Source organism: Trichoplusia ni, chromosome 18 (assembly GCF_003590095.1).
Source record: "Trichoplusia ni isolate ovarian cell line Hi5 chromosome 18, tn1, whole genome shotgun sequence".
Lineage (NCBI taxonomy): Eukaryota > Metazoa > Arthropoda > Insecta > Lepidoptera > Noctuidae > Trichoplusia > Trichoplusia ni.
In genome coordinates, this window is record NC_039495.1 from 1,043,389 (window position 1) to 1,067,363 (window position 23,975).

The 23,975-nt window shown below is 39.6% G+C and overlaps 2 protein-coding genes across 3 annotated transcripts in view; one reads left to right on the forward strand and one right to left on the reverse strand.

Annotated features, from left to right (window-relative positions):
- The first annotated feature begins 496 nt into the window (after positions 1–496).
- LOC113502852 (septin-2) lies at positions 497–7,253 on the forward strand. The gene is made up of 9 exons (XM_026884582.1): positions 497–606; positions 973–1,090; positions 1,273–1,415; positions 1,754–1,940; positions 3,710–3,828; positions 4,974–5,166; positions 5,339–5,502; positions 5,984–6,121; positions 6,348–7,253. Exons 1-9 carry the CDS (start codon positions 577–579, stop codon positions 6,513–6,515), a joined length of 1,260 nt encoding a protein of 419 aa, XP_026740383.1. The 5' UTR covers positions 497–576; the 3' UTR covers positions 6,516–7,253.
- Positions 7,254–9,285: 2,032 nt separating this feature from the next.
- LOC113502822 (GAS2-like protein 3) overlaps positions 9,286–23,975 on the reverse strand; it is a 42,145-nt gene continuing 27,455 nt past the window's right edge. Inside the window, exons 3-10 of one of the 2 annotated variants that reach the window (XM_026884540.1) lie at positions 21,742–22,151; positions 13,467–13,591; positions 13,086–13,227; positions 12,592–12,790; positions 12,430–12,473; positions 12,144–12,259; positions 11,920–12,048; positions 9,286–11,831 (exon numbers count right to left, since the gene is read on the reverse strand). In XM_026884540.1, the coding sequence (XP_026740341.1) occupies positions 10,791–11,831; positions 11,920–12,048; positions 12,144–12,259; positions 12,430–12,473; positions 12,592–12,790; positions 13,086–13,227; positions 13,467–13,591; positions 21,742–22,138 (2,193 nt within the window). In that variant the 5' untranslated portion in view covers positions 22,139–22,151 and the 3' untranslated portion in view covers positions 9,286–10,790. Of the gene's footprint in view, positions 11,832–11,919; positions 12,049–12,143; positions 12,260–12,429; positions 12,474–12,591; positions 12,791–13,085; positions 13,228–13,466; positions 13,592–21,741; positions 22,153–23,975 lie in introns of both variants that reach the window. The other variant, XM_026884538.1, reaches the window with a different exon arrangement.

Below are 23,975 nucleotides of genomic sequence, written 5' to 3' on the forward strand. Positions count from 1 at the left end.
ATTTAAAAACCTACTAATTAAATGGTTAGTTTTCAAATGGTAGAAAATTATGCAAAATGTGATATCTAATTCATTGTGAAAAAGAAACAACATTTGAGAGCAACGCTATTTTAAACTATATAGAAGTATTTTTATATTAATATTTAAAATTGATGTCATGATAATATAAATACTATCATTTTTTTCTTTGTAAATAAAAATGTGTTCTTGTAAGCTTAACCGAATAAATAAAGTTATAAAACGCAAATATTAGGCCGTTGAAGCATCAGTGAAGTCAAAGTCGGACAATGGTAGGCAATAAATCAGACAAATTAAATTGAACTCTTTTGTTTATTCTTTCACAGTCTGTTAATTTCAATGTGCCAAGACATTTTTTTTTTTATTGGACTCTGCGGATTTTTTTAAATAAACAATAATGAGACATGTAATTTAATGATAAAATGTGCTTGCCTAAGTAAAAAGGATAATTGTTAATTCGTACTATTATTTTGGGAGCACTGTACTGTGAAGTGAGGCTAGAAATGCGAATGCGACCACAGTTCATGTCACTTAGTTGAAATCAGTCAAAAAGTAAACATGGCGGCGATCGACGTTGAGCCACAAAAAGTGAGTGAAATTAAGTGCATTTCTTAATGTAGACAATAATTTAACATCTAAAGTGGATTATTTAATAATACCAGTTATATGTAAATGAATACTATATAGTGTAGTTGTCTTTGTAGGCTTTTTAATAAAGAAATCGTGCTAAGGGCGTTGCTCCTTTGATAAAAAACTGTAGTTTGAATTGAATAGTGTTTATTATAGTTACAAAATAATAAATAGAGCATTCCTTGTGACCGGTGTACAAACAACAAACATCGCGTTCGTTTATGCTAATTGAGTCAATTACATTTCATTTGCGAGTGGTCGTTGGGTTGATACAGTCGGTAGTCGCTTGTGGGAATAGCGTGAACAAGATATTATGAATTTCAGATGGAGACGCTGATGCGTACTCTGAAGCTGTCTGGACACGTCGGCTTCGACAGTCTCCCTGACCAGCTGGTGAACAAGAGCGTGCAAAATGGATTCGTGTTCAACATCCTGTGTATAGGTGAGGGAATAATGACTAATGATAGCACTTTGTTAATCACCCACATAGGTACATTGTCTCTGCCCTGTTGCAACCTTGTTAATTTAATTTAGTGGGTGGGTGCATGAATTCAAGTTAACAAATTACATATTTTTATCATATTTAGATATAATATTTTTAATCATTTGCTTTATTTTATGTAGGTGAGACTGGCCTGGGTAAATCAACTCTCATGGACTCATTGTTCAATACCAATTTTGAATCCATTCCGAGTCCTCACAACTTGCCAACTGTCAAGTTGAAGGCACACACATATGAGCTGCAGGAGAGTAGTGTCAGACTGAAGGTGTGTAACTCTTCTTCTTCTTCTTCTAGCCTAAATTCTTAATTTTAATCTATCTTGAAAGACATAGCATTGAAGTGGTTTTTCAAATTTTGAAACTGTTTATTAATTTTTTAACAATGTGACCATGCAGTTTAGCTTGCGCTAACACCATATTCAAGCCTTATTAAATATTTTTATATTTAATTAAAGAATAACTAAAATAAAACTTATATTTAAGTATAGTAATTTTTTACCAAATAATTAATTGTAGTGTGAACTATATTCCTAATATTTCCAAGGTAGTAATGAGCTGTTAAGTTATTCCTTCTAATAACATTTAAATAATCATTGCTTGGCAGCTAACAATATGCGACACAGTTGGCTATGGAGACCAGGTGAACAAGGAGGACAGTTTCAAAGCAGTAGTGGACTACATTGATGCTCAGTTTGAGGCATACCTTCAGGAAGAGCTGAAGATTAAGCGAGCACTACCCACATACCACGACAGCCGGCTCCATGTCTGTCTTTACTTTATTTGTCCCACAGGTGAGTTATTAATATGTTTTCAATGTTGAATTTATTATTCCTCTAGTACTAAACTAGTACCAAAAGTTTGATTAAATAGGTTGAAGCATGTTGCTCTAAAATAATTTATGATGATGATGAAGAGAGTTCATTTTTATTAAGACCAAGGGTCTTTCTTGTTTATGAAATTGATCACTAATTTCTTCCCATAATCCTTATACCATTGTGTTTATATTAACCTGATTACTACATAATTAGATATTGATTTATCACAACATTTTCTAGGTGTTCATGATTGATACATTTAGGTTACTAAAACAATATAAACTTTCACTACATATTGGTGTAGTGGCTCGTGTCCTGCTCAGCATAACGACCTGTCCTTGACACAGCACAGCTCGCCACCAAACAGATGTATTCAGGGCGCGCGCGACACACAACCATTGTCCTCGTATTCTCCATTCCGCTCCCCATAGAGTTGTAACGGGATTCGCGACACCAGATTCAATTGAATATGCAACTTGTTTATTAACTTACACATAAATTTGACAGTTTCAATACTACATTATTTACTTGACTTTCCTTTTGTGAAGCTATATATTTATTATTCCTGTCATGTGCTAATCGTCATGCTTCCATACAAACATGGTCAGTATGCCAGTACTTTTATCCTTTATATTTTCCGTGTTTGTTATAGTATACGTACAGATGCTATTTATAACACAAAACTGTTTATACCTCAACATGTATTGAGTGTATCTTTACATGTACCACATCGGTGTGAGAACTGTGACATCCACATTCACATAGACGAATCACAATAGCATTACATTCTCAAAGCGAGTGTCGAGACAAGTATTAGGGCATGATAAAGGAAGCGCTTTACATTCCACGCCAGTGATTGTGCGTCAGTAAACACTACACAGTGCATGAATGTAAACAAGCGGCAAGTGCAGCCGAGCGGCGGCGCTGTGCGGTGCGTGATACCGACGCGTTACTTTACGTGTAATTTGACGTTTACTTCGTGTTATACTAAACAGTACTTGTTTGTCGACTACAAGAAATAATTAATTGTCTAGTCGACGGCTCTTTTAATGCTTCCTTAACTAAATAGGAGAACAGTCTGATAAAGTATGATTCATTCTAACGTTTTGACTAAATTAATTTTACCTTTTGTTTACATTGGTTTACTTGACAGACTAACATAATTTCATCTTACCCAGAGCATTCTGCTTCGATACTTTTCGACTGAAACTCGCTACAATTATAATACTTACTATAACAAAGTTTGGAATAATGTTGTATCCATGGGCAATGGTACAAGTACACAAGTAAAAGGTTTAGGTTACAACGGAAGCGGCTGCGGCCGTCGTCGACGTCACGGTACGGCGCCCCATTTCACGACTTCACCACGTTCTATATAAACACTGACAATATAACACTTAGATTTCTATTTGTATAGTCTTATGGGATAAGACTCGCGATTGGTTCTTAATTTACGTGCGCTGTTTAACACAGGAGGAGTTTGTTTTGATTAAAGAAAGTAAAGTGGAGGCAGTCCTAGTAAGATAGGATGGGAAAAGCCTTGACAGAGACGACTAAAATAGTACTTCGAAGAATCGTAGGGAAAACCTGGCTTATAATTAACAATTACTAAATGATAACAATTCTTATCTGTCTGGTATTGGCGTGTCGAGTCAACCCTACGTATCAGTATCCTTTACATATGAATTAAAATGATCGCATTGAATAAAGTTATAACTTATAATTGTAATAACGTACGTTTCCAGGTCATGGCCTCAAGTCCATTGACTTGGTGTGCATGAAGAAGTTGGACACGAAAGTAAACATCATCCCCATCATAGCTAAGGCCGACACCATCTCTAAGACTGAGCTGCAGAAGTTTAAGGTAAGAATCGTTATTTGTGTATTTTTTTTTAAACTCATTCCACTGAAGAACATCGGACTTAAATTAATCTGCTCGGAAAGAACAGTGCAATGGAAACTACTAGGTTGAACTTATTCAGTCAAAAAATAGGGTGTCTATACCCCCTAAAACTTATTTACATATAGCACCTGTATGCCAAATATGTATATCCATTAATTTTCTTGACGTAGCCAGTAAGTCATACTTAACGTAATTCCTTGGTATTTTTGCCGATTGATCGCAAGTGATACTTTTGACAAGTCGTATCTGTTCTCCTTATTGAGGGTAAAATGGGACACATTAATATAAAACAAACTCGTTATGTAAACCACAATGTTATCACTTGTTTAACTTTGTTCAATAAAACAGACTTGTTATTCAGGACACTTTGTAAGATATGGATTATCACTTAACAGGTTTTTAAATGATAAATGTGCTACAAAATAACCTAATTGAAGTAATATTCTTATTTCAAAGATTGTTTACTATATTGCTATTACACTTTACTGACCGAAATATGGGTATTATTTTAGAATATAAATTGATCTTATTAAAATTATCCATATACCTGTAATGAAAAATATAATAATTATGTAATTAACAAATAATTATTTATCTATAGCAACACTGGATTTCTAATTTCTCGTAAGGCACATGTACACAAAAGCTACATACATTGTATATTTACATTTAGTTCGTTAATATGTAATTCATGTTCAAGTGATTCATTACCACATACAAAGTATTATTTGTAGTATGACTCACTGCACTATGCTAGGAGGTTGTTATTGTGAACACGTGTTGTCGGCCGTCTTTTGCTAGACAGTATTTATCTTCATTCAAGGTGTAAAGAAAGACATGAAAACTATCAGATAAGTTAGAAAAATACCTCTTTATGTTTGACTTGGTATGAGCTAACTTTTTAATAACTAATATTTTAAGTGAGTTTGCAAGAACTATGTTATTTTGATTTTGTAAGTAGTATATCTCGAAACACACCCACTACCCATAACTTTTAAAACCCATTTTGAAGTACACTTTAGTCTTATTGGTTTAAGAATATTTCTATTACCTCAGATTAATTAACGAGATTTATCATTACTAACGCATAAAATAATAAATTCCAGTCTAAAATAATGCAAGAGCTGCAAGCGAACTCTGTGGAGATCTACCAGTTCCCGGTGGACGACGAGTCGGTGACGGAGGTCAACAGCGTCATGAACTCGCACATTCCCTTCGCAGTGGTCGGGTCCACGGACTTCGTGAAGATCGGGAACAAGACTGTCCGCGCCAGGCAGTACCCCTGGGGGACCGTGCAGGGTAACAGTGTTTCACAATTACTTGCGATCTGATACATAGGAACATTACATTGACCCCAAACTCACGCACTTTTCAAGGTCCATTTCTTTCTGTCTAGTCCTCGTGATCTAGCTAAAAAAGACGAAATATCTGGAGTTATCATAATGTAAAAGTGAATGTGTTTCTGTTGCAGTGGAGAACGAGTCCCACTGCGACTTCGTGAAGCTGCGCGAGATGTTGATCCGCACCAACATGGAGGACCTGCGCGAGAAGACGCACGCGCGACACTACGAGCTCTACCGCCGCCGCAGACTGCAGCAGATGGGCTTCACCGACGTGGACGCCGACAACAAGCCCGTCAGTACACCCACACTGCGCACTTACATGGCAACTGAGTCTAGATCAGCGACCGGAACTTGTACAAGCGTTATTGACAATCGAATATCTCTAAAGAAAATCCCTCAACAATTCGTTCAGTGTTAGCGCTTATACGAATGCTACTTGTCTAGATAGACTTAGTTGACTATTGGTCTCGAAATACAGAGTTGTTATTGACAGACACTAGGAAGGCGATAAAATTCATAAAAACACACCACATCGGCCTAGCCTTTTCCCAACTATGTTGGGGTCGGCTTCCAGTAACCGGGTTTAGCTAAGTACCAGTCTGGTTGTCAGACTTTCAAGCTTCTGACTACCTGTAACGACTGTCAAAGATGTAGGAATAACAGCCGGGACCCACAATTTAACGTGCCTTCCGAAACATGGAACACACACCATAGTTCTACTTAGTTAATATCAATGATATTACTACAATCGCCAATTTGTTTGGGTATTGCAGGTGTCGTTCCAGCAGACATTCGAGCAGAAGCGCAGCGCCCACCTGGCCGAGCTGCAGCAGAAGGAGGACGAAATGCGGCAGATGTTCGTGCAGCGGGTCAAGGAGAAGGAGGCCGAGCTCAAGGAGGCTGAGAAGGAGGTAGGACCACACTCGTACTGTAATACTGATGCTTTATACAACTCAATTAAATGGGTGGAAGAGAAACATGTGTCACGGAAATGGCCACAGTAGCAAGCGAAATTGGTTTTAGAAAGTTTAACAACTCAACATTCTAGAAGTCGGTTAACGTTCAGGAGTTAGCGGTGATTTAAAAAATATTTTTATACCCTTTTAAAATATAATCATACGACATTTATACTTCCAGTTACACGCGAAATTCGACAAACTGAAGAAAGATCACACGGATGAGAAGAAACGGCTCGAGGAGCTCCGCAAGAAGGTGGAGGACGACACCATCGAGTTCAACCGCCGCAAGCAACAGACGCTGCAGTCACACCACACGCTCACGCTCGGCAAGAGCAAGAAGAAGTAACGCGACACGCGACACGCGCCCGGCCCGCGCTACTGGGAGCCGCGACTTCGGCTAAATGTTCATTAACTACTGTGGGCCTCTGGGAGACTACCGGTATTTCAATGGCAAATCACCTTTCTACACTAACTTTTGGTCAAGTTGGTTTTCAAACCTATTACCAACTTTATCACTGGCCAGAATATTTTTTCAAATAGTTTAGCTACGCGTGACAGAGTGAAGTGAATATTTTTTTTATCGAGTCAAATAGACGTTTTATAATACCTATTCCTATGATAGGTTCTTTTTACTAGCGGCTTCCTGGCGTGTTCCGAGTAGATTGTATGTCGTGTGCTACAGCAGAAATGCAATAAGATCGAAAACTATCAGAAATCACTAGGATGAACAGTAAAACGAAATAATATACAATTTTACAGTACATTTTTAAATCCTTGCTTTTACATGTATTTTAAAAAGTTTTTATTTTAGTTTTCCTTGTGCATCAAATTAAAATACTGTTTAATTATATTGTATTGTATTAATTTATAATTTCTTGCGCAATCTTTTGATAAATCTCAGGGGTCCCATGTCCCAGCTAGTTAGATACAATAACATGCTTATTCATGTATTTTTTTCTTGAAAATACTACAAATATATCACTGTCGACTTACTGATGATGTCCCGTCGATACTTATATGTAAGTATATTTAAGTTTTATTGGCCAAATGATGTAATCAATAACACGGAGTGACTTTACCAAAATGTATTAAATGAGATGACTACTATTATTTACAATATTCGTAGGTGTAGCAGTAAGAGATACTCGAATATGTAGTCGGTGGCAGACGACACTGACATCAACTAGGTACTATGCTGGGTTCACTTGACTCCAGTGAGCTACACAAGTGTTGGATGGTATGTGTGTGAATGCAACTTAATTATGTAAGCGTGTGTTTGCGAGTGTCCTGTGTCGGCCTGCGCCGTGTGCGCACAATGTATTCGAGTATTCAGACACACTTAGCGTTTAGTTTTTATATTATAACATAATACTAAACATAGTTATGTTTATATAGTTTATCGTGTACTGACAACATCGCGTGTAATGAAATTGCCTATTTACTGTAGTCTAAGGAAATAGCTAGAAGTAATAAATTCTATTTACTATTGCCTGTAAACAGTTCGCACGCACTTAACATTACTTAGATAAACATTCTCGTACTATAATAATACTTGCGAATCCAGATAAAAGGAGATTTTCATAAATATCGCCAAACATATTTTATTTAATTAGCGCTTTACATTTCAAGAGCACAATTGAAACAGCTCTCTACTTGATTTTAAAAACGGATGGTACTAGAGTTTTCCAAAAAATAATGTGAACAATTAAATATTCTTGTGGCATTTATTCAGTCATTCCTACCTTAAAATTAATTTTATACTTAATTTCTAATTATTTTGTATTACCGATTGAGGTATTTAATAAATAAAGTCTTAAATCTTAATAATGATGTGTTTTATTTACTGAAACAAAGTGTGTTAGCTGATCCTTTAACACCATAGACTTCAGGATCGCCTCAGAGCCCTAAGCTGAGGGGGGAAGCCGGCGGTGACCTAAGGAAGCAGCCAGTCTCATCTAGTCCAATACAAAACGTTATAGGTAATTAAAATCACAGGTGTTCGCCTCTAACAAAAGTATCAAAAGTTTCGTATTTATTAGTTTCATTGTAAAACTAAGAAATTGACTAGAATCTTGTGGGTAATTCACCGAACGAGTAAATTTAATTGCTTTGTCTATGAAAGTTAGTCTCAAATAGAGTTGCCACGAATAGTGATTTGGCCGAATATTCGGCAGCGGTGTAGGCCGAAGCACTCAATATTCGGCGCTAAATATACCCTTGTCGAAAGTTGTCGAGCGCTTAGGAAAAAATAATAAACACTCGCAACCTGTCTGCCACATTGCGCTACAGCGGCAAAACCGGCGCCTATTTGATAGTGTTGTTTCGATTGCGAGTAGGTAAATAACTTCAAAGCACGCGTGTCAGATAATTATGAAATAAAACATTATCAGAGAAGTTCTTTCATTCTCAAAGAACTGTGAAACAGCGGTCAACGAACGAATAATTTGGTATTTGAATACTAGAAAAAAACGTGGCCGAATACGTAATAGTAGCCGAATATTCGTGACATCTCTAGTTTTAATATTAAGGTAAAAATTGATAAACTTGCTTGATTAATCTTTCCCGGGTAAATTTTTCAACATTGTTTCGGGCAGATTATTGCATGGATGATTTTTTTCCTAACTGACGTTTTGTTCTTATCAAGCTAAGAATACTGAATTGGTATGAAAGAAATATTTCCTAAAAGTGCTAGACGAGTGATATCTTGAGTGGTTGCGGCAGTTCGTAGCACATGGGCTTGAACATCTTCTTGTAGTAGGTGTAGCGGCGCTTGTGCGGCGTCACGGAGCCCCGCACGGGGACCGGCGGCGCGCGGGGGGCGGGCGCGCGGGCCGTGCACTGCGGACATAGCGGCGGGGTCAGGACGTACAGGCCAACATGCTCAGGACGTAGGTGTTACTATCAATAACAATAATACTCAGGTACTTACATTGCATTTGCTTACTGAAGTACTAAGTGAGCATTTGAACATTAGTGTGTCACAGCATGTACGCGCTAGGTAACTGCTACCTAAGCACAAACTTGATAGATTTGCTGGTCGATACATTGCGAATGAGATACTGAGTGCAGCTAATTACGCAGTGCGAATACAAAAGTGCACAAATAAAACAACAAGACTATTGAATATCAAAATGTTTATTAACAACCGTACATATAACTTAACCGTTGGCACAGTGTTGCTGGTAGGTAGATTGGCAGTTACATAGAATATATCACTTGTGGAATATGTATAATTCTAAGCTCCTTATTTTCTTGATTATCATTTGTAATTCTGACCCAAGACTAATGACTACGCTAGACGTCAATAAGACCAAAACGATACTATAACGATAACGTACTGATGTGATATATTAATTACTTAGTGACGACTGGGAATATACTCTGCGGAAAAAGGCGGTACCCACTGTTACAGGCGGTTACTAATTGGTGCATAAAAATTTAATATTATTTTTTTCATTACACACGGTTCTAAACATCGACTAATTATTGTCAACGTGCTGGCCTATGATGCCGTATACTTTTGTTTTCCTAAATCTGGTCTACACGAAAAGAGAAAGAGTTCAAAGTTCTGGCTGTTCTGGTGTCGTGGAAGACATCTGTCAAATTCTAACGCCCTAGGTCTAAATATATCGTCCATAATATAGCTGAGAGATAAATTAAATACGACGCGGCTGGTGCAAAGTTAAATGACAAAGAGGTCAATTACACGAGGTAAGTTAAAATTTCTTATAATAAGTAGATACTAGTTAAGATAAAGCGAATTAGAAATATAATAAACTGTCGGATTAACAAGTAATTATTCATACAACGCTATGCCTATTAATACCACCATAGGATTATGATTATGAACACAGTATTTTAATGTCTGAGGACCCAAATAGTGTATATCTAGTGCTAGTATAACTAACGTCAGTGCAAAAATATGTTCTATCGTCTCGTATGAAAATATACCTTGTGTGGACTAAACAACATTATTTGTACCGTGGAGGTCGCATGTGCGTGAGAGGCCACAATTGTATGTTATACTACCCTAACTATATGACTAACGTGCGCCACTGAACACTAACAATAATCAAGTACCGACAGTCAAACAATCAAATATGATAGTAAGGATCGCGTCATTACGATCTATGTTACAATATCACATTTTATTGAGAGACGAATCAAATTATTAAATAAAATAAACAAAACTCAAAACCAAATCTACCATAATCACTTAACTTTATTTAAATAAAAGAAATGCGAATCTTTAAAATATATCACACATCAAGTAAAATTAAAGAAGATAAAATAAAAAAATCAGAACTAAAATTAAAAATAATGAAAATTATTAGATACAATATTGCAGTTGGAACAATTATCATTATACTATATTGTAGCGTATCATTATAATTACAATAACAAATTCATTATGACTAGTTCTCCCGTACAGATGGAGTGCATGAATGTGTGGTTTAAATTAGAGCGACTACTTAAATACTAAGAGATGATAAACATGAGATTGCTCAGTTAAGAGATCTAAATAATGCTTAGAGTAACCAAACTAATTGAACTTTATTACGATGCGTAGTTAAGTGTCAAACTTTAAAACTAATGGAATGATGAATAGCCGGGCTCGCGATTATCTGGGGGGCACCTCCCGCGGCGGGGGACTCCGGTATTTGGCTTTGATGTGCAAAAAAGGTTTCTTAGAGGAGTTGTCGTCGGCGATGCTCGCCGCCAGCGACAACCTGATGCTCTCCTCGATGGCGGCCTGCGTCATCGCTCCGTTTATAGAAATACTCTTGTTGAGAGGCTTGAAATCAGTCGGGGTTGCCAGGCTCATGCTGCGTGTCTTTTTTGGGAAACCGTTCGTGCCGTTAAATGTCTTCTTCGGCTCGTTGACAGGTGTGGAGGCGAGGCTCTGGCTGCGGGCCTTGCGAGCCCCCGCGTCTGTCGGCGTGCTGACGGCGCTAGTGCTTCTATTCTTCTTGACCTGGTTGAGCCTCTCGGTGCCACAGAAAGTTCTTTTCTCATCTTTCTGCACGTGTGCTAGACTCATACTGCGGGACTTTTTAGGTGCGTTAGTGAAGGAAGTGGATGTGAATGATTTTCTGTGCTCTACCGGCGGCGTTCTAACTGATCTGCCGGTGGGCGTGTTGGGAGTGCTGAAGCTCGAAGGCGCAGATTGCTTCCTGGTGCGCGGGGCTGGAGACTTTGGCTGACGGCCATCCACGGAGTCTGCTCGGAGCGGCAAGGTCAAAGCGGATCGCAGGCTCCTGGCGGCGGCCGGCTTGTTGGGGGTGGAAGTGCGTCTAGAATCAGGAAGCGGGGAGCTCTTGCCGCTGCTGGCTTTACTAGAGGCGCGGGTGGACCTGCCACTGCGTAACTCTACAGGTGAGGTTTTGCCACTGATGGAGGAAGCCTTGCTGTCTATGGGTGAGATGGTGCCGTTGGCGGAGGGCTCGTGCGTGGGAGAAGCGCGGGGGGAGGCGCGGGTCAGGGCGGGTGGCGGGGTGAGGGGCGGGGCGGGGAGCGGGGCGGGGTCCGCGGGCAGCGGCAGTACGGCGCGGCGGCCCGGCGTCACCAGCCGCACCTGGCAGGGCTCGTGGCGCGACAGGAAGTGCTCCAGCGTGTCCCAGCCGCCGCCCACGCGCACCATCATGTGGCGACCCTTCAGCAGCTGCAGCAGAATGACGGCATAATGTTAGTTATCTCATATTATTACCTAATAATGGTAAGCTTTTACAAAGTGAATAACAGTGACGTACCCGGATGAAAACATTTCTACCCGCAATGTTGTAGCGGCCTTCACCGACCTTCTTGACCTTCAATAGTTTGGAGCACTTGCCAGAGCTGCAGCTGCAGCCGCGCTCCATCAGACGTGTCACTAGCTGCACCTGATTATAAAACATAAAACCACTCGTGAAACATAACCATTGTGGATATACTACGCAAATTCAAATAAGAAAAGTAATTTCTATTTCCATCGTACCCTCTTATCCAATTCATTAGTAGGTTTGAGCGGCACGTCAGAGTCGGTGCTGGCCACGGTGCCCTCGGACTTGGTGCTCTCGGCGTCTGCGTTGTCTTCGACTGATAGCTGTTGTGCTGCAAAATGATTATATTAGAGCATGTTGGGTAGGCTAGTAAACATGTAGTTGTTTTTTGTCTTATAGCCAGTGATTGGGATAAATCTTCTTCCCAAAAATGTTATGGTTACTTAAACTAGATATAAGTCTGTCACACAACATTAATAGATATTATTTGAGCCCACTTACTGTCATTGGAATCTTTCTTGGCAGGTGTTGAATCTTTGTTGGACCTGTCGAAAATAATATATTCATGTAATACATAAAAAACCTCATAAGTTTTGTAATTTAACTTTGAGTAATGATTACTGCACTTCATGCTACTCTTCGTGGTAAGAATAAGTTACTCACTTGTCCGTGGGCAGCGGGGAGGCGTCGCGGAACTGCCAGGCGGTGGTGGACATGGCGGAGTCGAGGCCGGAGTCGCGCTCCTCCAGCGCGATCTCCTTCTCCAGCTGCACCAGCCCCGGCGGCTCCACGTTGTAGCGCGTGGCTAGCCGCGCCACCTCCAGCAGGCACAGAATCACCTGCCGCGGCTGGTTGTGCAGCACTACGAGCAGAGTACACAAGTCAGTTATCCACTTTTACACGTACCTACTCGTTACAATTTTGGTTCTTAATGCTATCAAGTCGTTCGCATAAGGTGAGTGGATTAGTTATAAAAAATACTATATTCAAATTTATGGATTATTTGGAAAACATTTACGTTACTTTATCTCCTTTGTTTACCAGCATACCTAACTTCAGTCAAAAGAGAATCGAATTCAAAATCACAATAATTTAAAGAATACGAAACCAGCTAACGACAATTTAAATTGTTTTCCTACCAGTGTTTACGCTCTTACCAAGGTCATCACTCTCGAACAGCAGGTTCTCGTGCACGCCCAGCTCGCGGCAGAACGTGATGAAGTTCTCGGTGTTGTCGCGCGAGAAGAAGCTGCGCCGCGCCGCGCGCTGCCAGCACCGCCCGCGGATCTGAGGCACCGCCTGCAAGCGCGACCAGGTACGGGTAAGAGGGGAGCTCACTTTCAATTTATTGCTTACTTCCCGAATGTCAGCGTTATATTATTATTTATTTTTATTTATATTAATTTATATATTTATATTAATATTGGAAAAAACGATGGCGACACAAGATTGTTTTGTATTGAATTCATGGCTTAATGTTAGTTTGTTTATAGTAAAAACTCTCATCGTAATGAAACGTTGAAGTTCAATAGACGTACCCCAACTATGAGGCCCTGGTCGAGCGCCTCGCGCGCGCGGTCGTGGATGACGGCGGCCAGCTGGCACAGCTCCACGCCGTTGTCCAGCACGTCCAGGAAGTTCTCCCCGGACAGGTACGTTATACCTGAAGACACAACAAAAGAAAACAAATCAGAAACAATCCAGGAGAACTAATAAATCATAATCCCGGACCCGGTCGATGTCAGTGTAAGCATTGAATCTCAATTCACTGGCGAATTTAAATAGATTCAAATTGCAATGCACTTCGTATCTTAAACATATATGTAATATATATGGTAAGTTATGCTTACATTTTAAATAAGTATAAAAATGAAAAAGCTACATCCTCCGGCTGTATTACTATTGCACTGGACACATAATACTGGATCACTATCATAGATTACTAAATCGCGATGTTGAGTACAATTTGCTTCAACATTTTTATAGATTCCTATGGCCCTAACCTGTGGTTCTTTTCAAAGTAACGTATTGCAGACGTGATAGCGTGACAACGCAAAACGTAGCGATCTGTCTTTCACAACTTCTATCATATTCCAGTAAGATGTGATGGTACACCCTGTGATGTTTGTTACATTACGCACTCGAACAATGCTCGTAAACAAGATATGTATGCGATAAATGTTCAATGTTTGATGTAAATGCATGAGTTGTTGTGAAATTGGTGAGGTCTCGTCAAATATGTACAGCGCAGACATAATGAGAGAACTTTACGACGTAGCCCCCGAGCCGCATTACGCCACCGACAGAACAAACCTATTCAATACAGAACCTGCAGCCGCCGCATAGGTGATCATTTCAAATTACTGCCTTCAATATATTTTGAAATGTGATAGAGATTACGGAACCTTTCATTTTGTCAATTTAAGATTTTGACATTGCACTATACTAATCATATTATACGCTGTACAAATTTTAAGTTATGCTCATGCTCATTGCATCTATTAGTTACGAGTTGCGATAAATTGCAATGTTTTATGACTGACGTGGATTTTTTAGAGACAGCTCGCGGCCGCAGTCTGCCGAGCGTGCCGCGATGCATGCCTTACGCCCATCGCAAACGTAAACAATGCGATGTGGATAGCAAACACACATGAAACAGAAAATTATTCGAAGTTATTAGCCGATTAGCCGTAAACCATATATAAAGGTTAAGATATACCACGGTAACGACGTAGGGGAAACTTACACATCAGCCAATATTTACGCATCAGAAAAACTACACACTCACTTTGGCTCAGGCTCAGACACATTTTTAAATAAGCTACAACAGCGTAAAGAACACGTAATAAATGGTTTCTGTCGTAGTACGTATTAATGCTCAGCGAAATGCCACCATATTTGTATAGTTATATTAAGTGTGCAATTCCGACAATAATTACGTATAACCTAACCGGGACTGTGAACTTTCACGACGGACGGTAAGGCAGGGATCGAGACCGATCGCATTCTCATGACCCGCGCGGCTGGAGACCTGGCCGCCGCGGCCCGCTGCTGCCCTGGTACCACTGGCCCTTATTAATACGTGATCTTTGGCCCTAAGGCACTGCTAAGTAAGCATCAGTGTAACTTATTTATCCCCGGATCTGGATTTTTAATCTCACTATTAAATATAATTAGGAGAAAGCTGATAAACTGTAATTTATATGCTCATTTATTTCCTCAGCATTTAAAGTATGCGTTTGTAAATTGCAATGCAAAATAATTTATCAAATGGAATGACGATTTCGCCAAATAAGCTTGCTAAATGTCTCGAGGCAATCGCAACTCTTCATGAATAATTGATACGAGCGCACGCAGTGAGTGCACCCTGTATCGGCAGCGGCCAGCGTGGTAACAGAGAGGATCTAGTACATACATATATGTTGCAATATCCAATGATTTATCACTTCGTTAGCGGCATGCTTACTTCGCTAATTAACAATTAAAATGGAAAATTAAATCACCATGAATTAAAGGAATAACACCTTCGGGTGGTTTAGCTGTCAATTAGTAATGATCCAATGAAATCAACGATGGTTATCAGAAAACTGTACTTTATAACTGCATATGTAGTATGGAACTGCTTTAGCACTAAAATGATTGCTATCATATGCAGAACAGTATGAGGCTAACTCACAGTCAATCGAATTCCTCACATAGTTTACGTTTATAGTTACGTTTTTGTAGTTTTTGGCAAACATTGCTCTAAAATATAAATTATTCAGGTGAAATTATAATTAATTTAAAAACGAACCAAAATAAATTTTAAAATGCTTATAAATGGAGTTTACCCATAAATCAGGTCATTGCCGATGAAGCAATAAAATAGGCAGAGCGGTTGAAATTGCCTGAAGAGTGCCGGCGAGGCTGCGGAACCGGCTTAGGGAGCCGGGATACGTGTCCTATGTATAACACATGTACTACAGCAAGATAAATAACACCGAGGCGATGCGATTGTGCCGACCACCCACGAGAACAGATTTGCATGCATTACTAGATCTCATACCCTCAGATAGGTCGCTGGTATTTTTAGAGAGATATGCTAACATTTACATGGTGCTGTTATTTCTGCCTCTGATAAGGATGATTGCATTGATGTCGGGTCTGTCGAAGGTTTGTTATGACATTGCTGTCACCTTGTCATGAATTTAAATTGTATTCTAAATAGATTTGAATAAACCCTGTATCTCGACTAGCTAACATTTGAAGTAATATCCATTTAAATGTGCGCCAAATGCACCAAAACCAGACGACGAGAATTTTGTCTCCAAAATTACTGACTAAAATCACGAGGTCGAGTTTTATTGATATTGACCTCGAAGAAGACAACCGACGGAGAAAACATTTAACAATGAGCCACACTGTTCTTGAGACGATAATCTTGATTTATTGTTGGAGCACGTACTCATTAAGAATTTAATTGAAAACCGATATGACAAGTTGATGTGAATAGGTCCGAGAACAGGAGAGCTCAAACATACGACCAACTGTACTCTTAAGGTTTGCGAATCAATGAATTAACTGTATTTATGAAATACTTAAAAAAACTGATTCCTGGCTGTTCCGTACAACATGTTAATTAAAAGGATTTCCAATGCAATAAAACTATTAATTATCCAATTATTTGCCTCCCAGACATATAAAATAAAGTAGTTTTTTTGTGACCTGTCTGTAAATGCGGTCTGATTGTTATCGCTCCGATTGATAATTATTTACAGCGATTAACTTTAATTTCAATAGTTGTATTTCGAGCGCGTTACCAGGGACTCATGTAACCGGTCTACATGTCTACATGGGAGGTTTTTCGTCCATAATTAGCGCGATAATAATCGAAGCGAGCAGCGTGTTGCAAAATAAATAAATAGCCGATAAATAACAGCAGACAGCTCGCGAGTCGCAGCAAGGACGCGACTGCTTGTAAACTGGTGGCCGGTGAAATAAAACTACATTTTTAACTAATTGTCTTAATGACAGAATACAAAGATGTCGGACAGATTTGTTGAGACACGCTTACGTAATGCTTAGTATCGGTAATAGCATCTCATTCAAGTCAGAAGTATCCGAGAGACAGGTTTTGTTAATTAATTGTTATTTTGCAAAACTTTGAATAAAAATAATTAGCAAGTACATATTATATGTGATTCGGTCTATTTTATATTGAAAATAATACACAGTTTTAGTATTTTGAGTTCATATTATGGTTCATAACTTGGAAGGTATATCTAACGACAAATACAAGAATCAGGGTAAAAACATTATAACAGGATTGTAAACAGAGCGGCTTCTTGTATAGATTACATTGAAGATGTAAGCAGAAAATTGAATGTGTATTTGGCGAAAGGAATTTTAATGAAAAATCAGTCCTTCTCATTACATTACGCCTAACCTGATCCAGGACAGTTACTTTATACTTTATGACTATGGTCGCCATCTCTAATAGAAAATGTGTAAGTAACAGGGGTTCATGAATACATAATTTTTTCGTAATTATTATTATGGGCGGCATACTTAACGCGCTAACGGTGAATACAACACAGTAAACGATGGTTACGCAAAACACTAGGAGAGTATAAACCTACAGGATACTTCTAAAGGTACGCCAGTCAAGGCTCTTCGTTTATGAGAGACGTTTTGATTGAAATCCAGTGCTCCCATGCTGCGTAACCTGCAGTAACCAGCGCGCATGGTTAATATCAACGACTTGGTGAACTAGTATCATGACTTTTTTTTTTCTTTTCATTCACGGGTTAACTTCATGCGAAGAGACCCGGTCCTTTTTAAAGGCGTGAACGGGGACACAGGTCCAACGTGCAGAGGCCTTCTTGAGAACTTTAATCTACAAAGTGATGGGGCATCTACTAGGGATCATTCACCTCTGCTCTATGGGAGAACAGACATGAAGAATCCAAAGTAGATGCAGAACTATTGCAAGTATGTGTGTAAAATCAATTAGACTATTATAATATATATGAGACATTGTTACGTGGACCAGTTCCTTAAATTATCCGGTAAACTATGGCACCTGCCTCTCTACACATGGTGATGTAAATAAATTGGCAGGCGGTGACTCGCCACTCACTAGATGGGCCCCCTATGATACCGTCGCGATTGACAGCAGGTGGGCAACACCAGTGCGAGTGGCTAGGGGTGTAGAGAGGTGCGACACCGATTTCACCATCGCGGGTCACAGACCCGGAGCGGGTTTCCTCGTTATTACGCCATTAGACACTTCCACCCCCGAGCATATAGCTCTAGCGACCCCTCTCTAGCCAGCCAGGTAAGGCAAGAAAGAGCTGGGAGTCCCCGTAAAGAGTGAACCCCTAGGGCATTCAGGTTCCGTTGTGTCGCTACTCACAAACAGCTCGCCACAAGCTGCCCTGCGGATGTATGCTCCTACATATTCAGACACATTTTTTATTTACATCTCAAGGTATCATGACTATTATTAAGATACTAATTAAGCCCGTGATTTATTTAAGAAAGTGGCTAAATTCATGACCATAGTAGTAATTTTGTTTATTGTCAGCAAAATTTCTACAAAAACACTCTCTTTAAAATATTATTGTAATCAATTCAGTCATCCGACCAGGGACACTTCTTATTTGGCAGTCACAAAACAAGCCAACTTATTAAAGCGCAATACATTTAACCTTAATTATTAATTTTCGCAAATACGAGTGCAATAACGGTTCACAGTAAGGATGTCAACGTTGGTGAGCGACCGGGCCGGCAATGTACAGCGCGCCGATTAACGGGCCGCAACGGAACTTCAATATTGCAATAATAATAACTCCATAATTTATAAGGTGTTACTTTGCATAGGTACCATCGTAAGCCATGAAATATCGCGTATTGTGTACTGCGACACAAGCCTGGAGGACGTGTCACGTTCATGACAGCTTGTGTACTTGAAACGGTCCAAACTGTTGCGGTATCAACGTTATTCATTATTATGTAGCACTGAACATTATTTTACATTATCTACTGCATTTTTGCATGCTTATTTTGAATATTGATTGTAAGTCAACAAAGTATATTGTAAGAATCTAGTAATGTATGAACGACAATTATCTTTCTAAATATACAAATACTCAGATTATTTTGAAAAATCCTGTTTGAACATTCAATATCCAGATTTCATATTCAGAAGGAATCATAAAAAGCCACAAACATTGTTTTAGAACATTCGTCTATTAACTTGTACCACCCGCAATAATAAATTTAAATATTCATTACAGCGCGTCTAGGCAGCGGCAGTTCATACCATTGATATGAGTAGACACCCTAACTGAACAGCCCAATATTACATTAGCATTTTATGCATGCCTAGTACTCCGAAGGCTTTTACTCTATAATTAAGCAAATTGCTACTCTATAAATAAAATTGTATACGTGTATCGGGAATTCAATTAGTTTTAACGAGAGCAATTATTAGTTCTGAGTATTATTGGATGATTATGTTAAGTAAATTCCTATTTAAACACAAGCGCTTACCAAAACATTTGCAACGTCGTTTACGATTCGTAAAAGAAAAATAAAAAGGGATTTTAATGAATTTAACAGAAACATTATTTTTTTATTCGAAGTCCAATAGGTTTGATTGTCTTAAAATACTTACGATTAAGTATAAAACAGAAATCATTAAAATATATTTAAGTACCCAAAGCAATTAAAATCGAGATCATTCGAATCCTTTTCAACTACCTGAATGCGAACAAAATTTTAACTGTTCTCATAACTACGACGGTGTACTCAGGGTACTGTGTTAGGCCTTTTCTTTAGTCGTCAACTCAAAATTTATTATTATTATGTAAATCGTTTTTAGTTATTACTTATTTCTAATCAAATTGCAGCGTTTTAATGTACAGATGTTCCTGAAGTATGTTATATGAACAAGTTGCGTGGTCGCATGTCAGCTGTTGCTCCAGACCCAGGCGGTCGATCATGCGTAGCACTAATTACTATTTATTTAGTAATCATTGCTTACTTGTGTTACGGTATCGCTCGCATATGTCCCACATTCTTGACGCTGTTTATGGAAAATCGTCCGTCATCATTTCCACGGGTCATTCATGACTTCAATGAAGCAGAAAACACTAAACAATGTGCAAATCTATGTTGGAAAACTCTTGTTCAAATGTATGTTATATATCAAGGGCACAGAGTTGATAATGTATTGTGCCTGATGTAATGGTGATGATCTTCTGATAGACAAGTAATTGAGAAGACGCATATGCGAGTGTAATGACAGCGTCGTGCGTGTCATGTTGGTTTTAGACACGATAATCTGCTATAATGGTAACATTTACGAACATTATCGTAAATTATATAGTCAGCGCAAGGTAAGAGTTTTCCCAAATAGGTAATAATGTTGGCATAACTTGACGGAAGCTCGAATAATAGTTCCCTGTGAAGTTGGTGTGGGCCTGCAGGGCCACCTGACGATCTCACAGAAAAGGTCCTTACTGATCTTAATTGTGCTTAAGGGATAATCTAATCCGGTCTATATCAAGATCCTTTTTATTTTAAATGGGATTGATTGTTGTTATATTAAGCGTCACTTGTTCCTACGTTTGTAATTCTGGACGTCTGTTTGTGCTCGCACGTGTTTCTGTTGCCATGCCTTACCCGAGAGTAGAGACTGGACTGCCGCGTAGGTGGCAGGAGTATCCAGCCAGTCATAACATAATACTTTTCAATAGCGATCAAAATAAACGGTTATCAAAAATCGAATTAAAAACCGCAACAAACAACTTTAGCCCGAGCCCTAGTTTTTTATAAATTCTTTGTTGAGGTTTTTGATTGTATTCTAGATGCAAGATATTAAAGTATCAATTTTTGCCTTTCACACAACTACGTCCAGACGAGGAATTTCAACTGACCGAATAAAAAGAAGCGTATTAAAATAAATAGCTTCAGCGATAAGGAAATCGAATCTTATATGTTTCTTATTTATATACGCCTATTAGGTAGCGTTAAGATAATGTGCTGCAGCAGTAAAAATGAATGAGTCGAAATTACTTGTTAATGAGATATTGATGTGGTGAGCGTCTGAAGGTCTGTCGGGATTGAGAATGTGTCGTGGAAGTAGTAAACTTTAAGTACTAATTATCGGCACATCTCATGTCCTGCGGCGAGGCCCACGCGCGCGCCGCTTCACACAAAAACGCCGCGCGCTTATATGGTAACGATGATACAATCACTTGTCGTACACATTGTGCTTTATTATTACGATTCCTCGGCCCTGTGTGTAATACTATAAATATTATACTGAATTAACGAGAATTTGGAGCGGACTTAATTGTATTTTAAGTTGAATTTATTGATATTGCTTTTTGTTAATTTGCAATACAATTTTACCATGTTGATATTTAAATATTGGTAGTTATGTATCATTTAAATTAAAATTGTTTACCTAAATGTGACTAGATGAACTTAGGCTAGCTTCATAACTCGTCACACCGCAAATAAATAAACATTTCATTAGTACTTTTAAAAGTTCAGTTGAATTAATTATCCGCTTAGAAACTTTTCATCCGCTAACTCACATGGCATTTGCAGGTCAGAGAAACTCGTAAAATCGCAATTTAGTACGGCTCTCGCACAGAATGATGTAACTTTTGCAAAGTATTGTTATACTACCGAACAACTGACTAGTCACGGGTAGCACTAGTCATTGCTTTGGACACGTTGTTCACCTGCTCACTATTCTAATTATACATAGTTTCAGCTGCCAGTCACTGTGGCTGTCGTGTCGCTACACTAGGTACTCACCGATGGTCTTGTTGATCCAGTCGGCGAGGTCCTCCTGCAGCGGGAACAGCTGGCGCGCCTGCGAGTACAGGATCTTCTCCCGGTAGAAGTCCTCGTCCTCGGAGCAGGGCGTCTGCGCCGCCAGCGCGCAGTCGGCGCGCTCGAAGCTGCTGCTCATCTTCCTGTTCACCACGATGTCGCTGTGGCCGATGTGACGCTCTTCCTCTTCCTTCCCTCCTTCGAAAGAGTTTCTTATGTACTCGAAGGCGTTCGTCCTCTCAAAGGCATTAAATATTCTGTCGAAGTTTCCGCTCAGTGGTCTATCGAAGCTCTTGGTCTCCATGGAGGTGGGCGAGGTGACGGGCCCCCAGGACGTGCGGCTGCCGATGGCGGTCGGCCCGCAGCGGTAGTACGCCATGCTCAAGCTCCACCCTGCGACAATAGGACAGACTGTTAGATATTGACACAGTTTAGATAAGACATGTCACATTCGTTACTACAAAACTTGCAAGACTAATATTTCTGCCAGTATAAACAAAGACTACCAAAACACGCATGCAACGTTTTAGCGACACATATTAAAATAATGAGCTTTTGATGGTTTTCGTTCGGCAACATACACGGTCTTTTCAACTAAGACTAAGCACTCTAAGCAGGCAATAAAGGAATATTTCGGCAAAGAATTTTCATAACGCTCCTAATTTGCATGTCTGACAAGCCCTTGTGTTCGGTTTAAAAACTAATGATGAGGCGAAGGTCGCCGCGACAGCCGGTAATTAAGACACAAAAGTGATCTCTGACACAAATGTATGAACACTGACAGCTGGTAATTAGCCGGTGGGCTGAGGTGAGAACGGTAATAACAGCGATTTTGTTTTGATTGGAAGCGCCCACTTGACGGCCGTAAAAACACTTAATCAAACAAGGCGCGGAACAGAGTTCGCGCTCTTTTGCTTGCATTATGTAGTTATTATGATTTGGGATGTGTTTATTATGTTTCGTTCATCAAACAATGACACAATGTTATCGCTGATGAAATTTTGCGTCTTTAGGGGACGAGGTTACATATCCTAAAAACTGAAGTAGGCATCATCAAAGTAGCATCTTCAGCAAATTTGTCTTGGGAACTCGAGTGCTTGTCGTCGTAGCTGGTCGGCAATAAGACAAAGAGCGAGGAGTCGCAGCCCAGCCTGCAGCCCATATATGTGGGACTCGTGACCACGACACACTACGTGACCCTCGGCCTGCTACACACTGGTGACTAACCAGTTAACCCAACGGTGAGGTACTTCCAAAGTTAGTATGTGCGGTACAACTAGTTTCTTTACGACCGTGTTTTGTTTCCTTCGTGTGCCCGTCACTCGATATTCGTATCACGGAATACCTCCAACATTCACGAACTGAATTAACCGGCGCAGATTAAAGGAGCCGCTGATACGGCTAGTTAAGTATTAATATCTCAGGAATTCAAGTATTTAAAGGGAAAGGACATGCTGACAGCCTGACATACATACCAACGATCATGCTGCTTACTGCTCAGACATAGCTTTTCGCAATAACTATAAACCAAGTGTTTCCGTTCCCTTCGCAACGAGTTGGTTTTAGAGTTACGTCGGAGGCACAATACGTGTCACATGCAAGAACACACGCGCAGACGACAAGTCGCGTCTACACTACACGCGTGGACTGGACAGCCATGAATACGTAACAAAAGATTGCAGTTGTTCAGAAATCCAATTGTTTTAAATCTTGTAAGAGAAGGGAATAAACAATTTAGGGCGAACACTTTGATAAAAAATGTAAGGTTTGTGATAGTTGGTGTGTATGTGCCCCTATGTGGGGGTAGAGTCGTGCGCTTCCACTGTGCGCCGCGAACTGCGCATGCGCGTGACCACGCTCTGGGACCGAGGATTGGACACGTATTCCGTTAGCTATTGTAAAAAATAACACAAAAACTCCCACATTCGGGAATATGTGTTCAAAGGCTATTGCTTCCATAACTTGCTGCAATGCACAATGACGCAGTGTAGTTCTATAATATGTCGAACTTTTAAAATAGTTCTAATAATGAGTTCGTTTTCATGAGCGATGCTCACGAAATATGAATAATATTCCCCGAGGTACTCGTTTAATTTATGTTTGTGGGAGCAAGTGGGACGAGCCGGCACCGCGCCCGCACCGAAACGACACGGAAACTACATAAAAATCGATCCCACGAAATTGGAACGATATTTTGCATGCCATCATTGTATTTC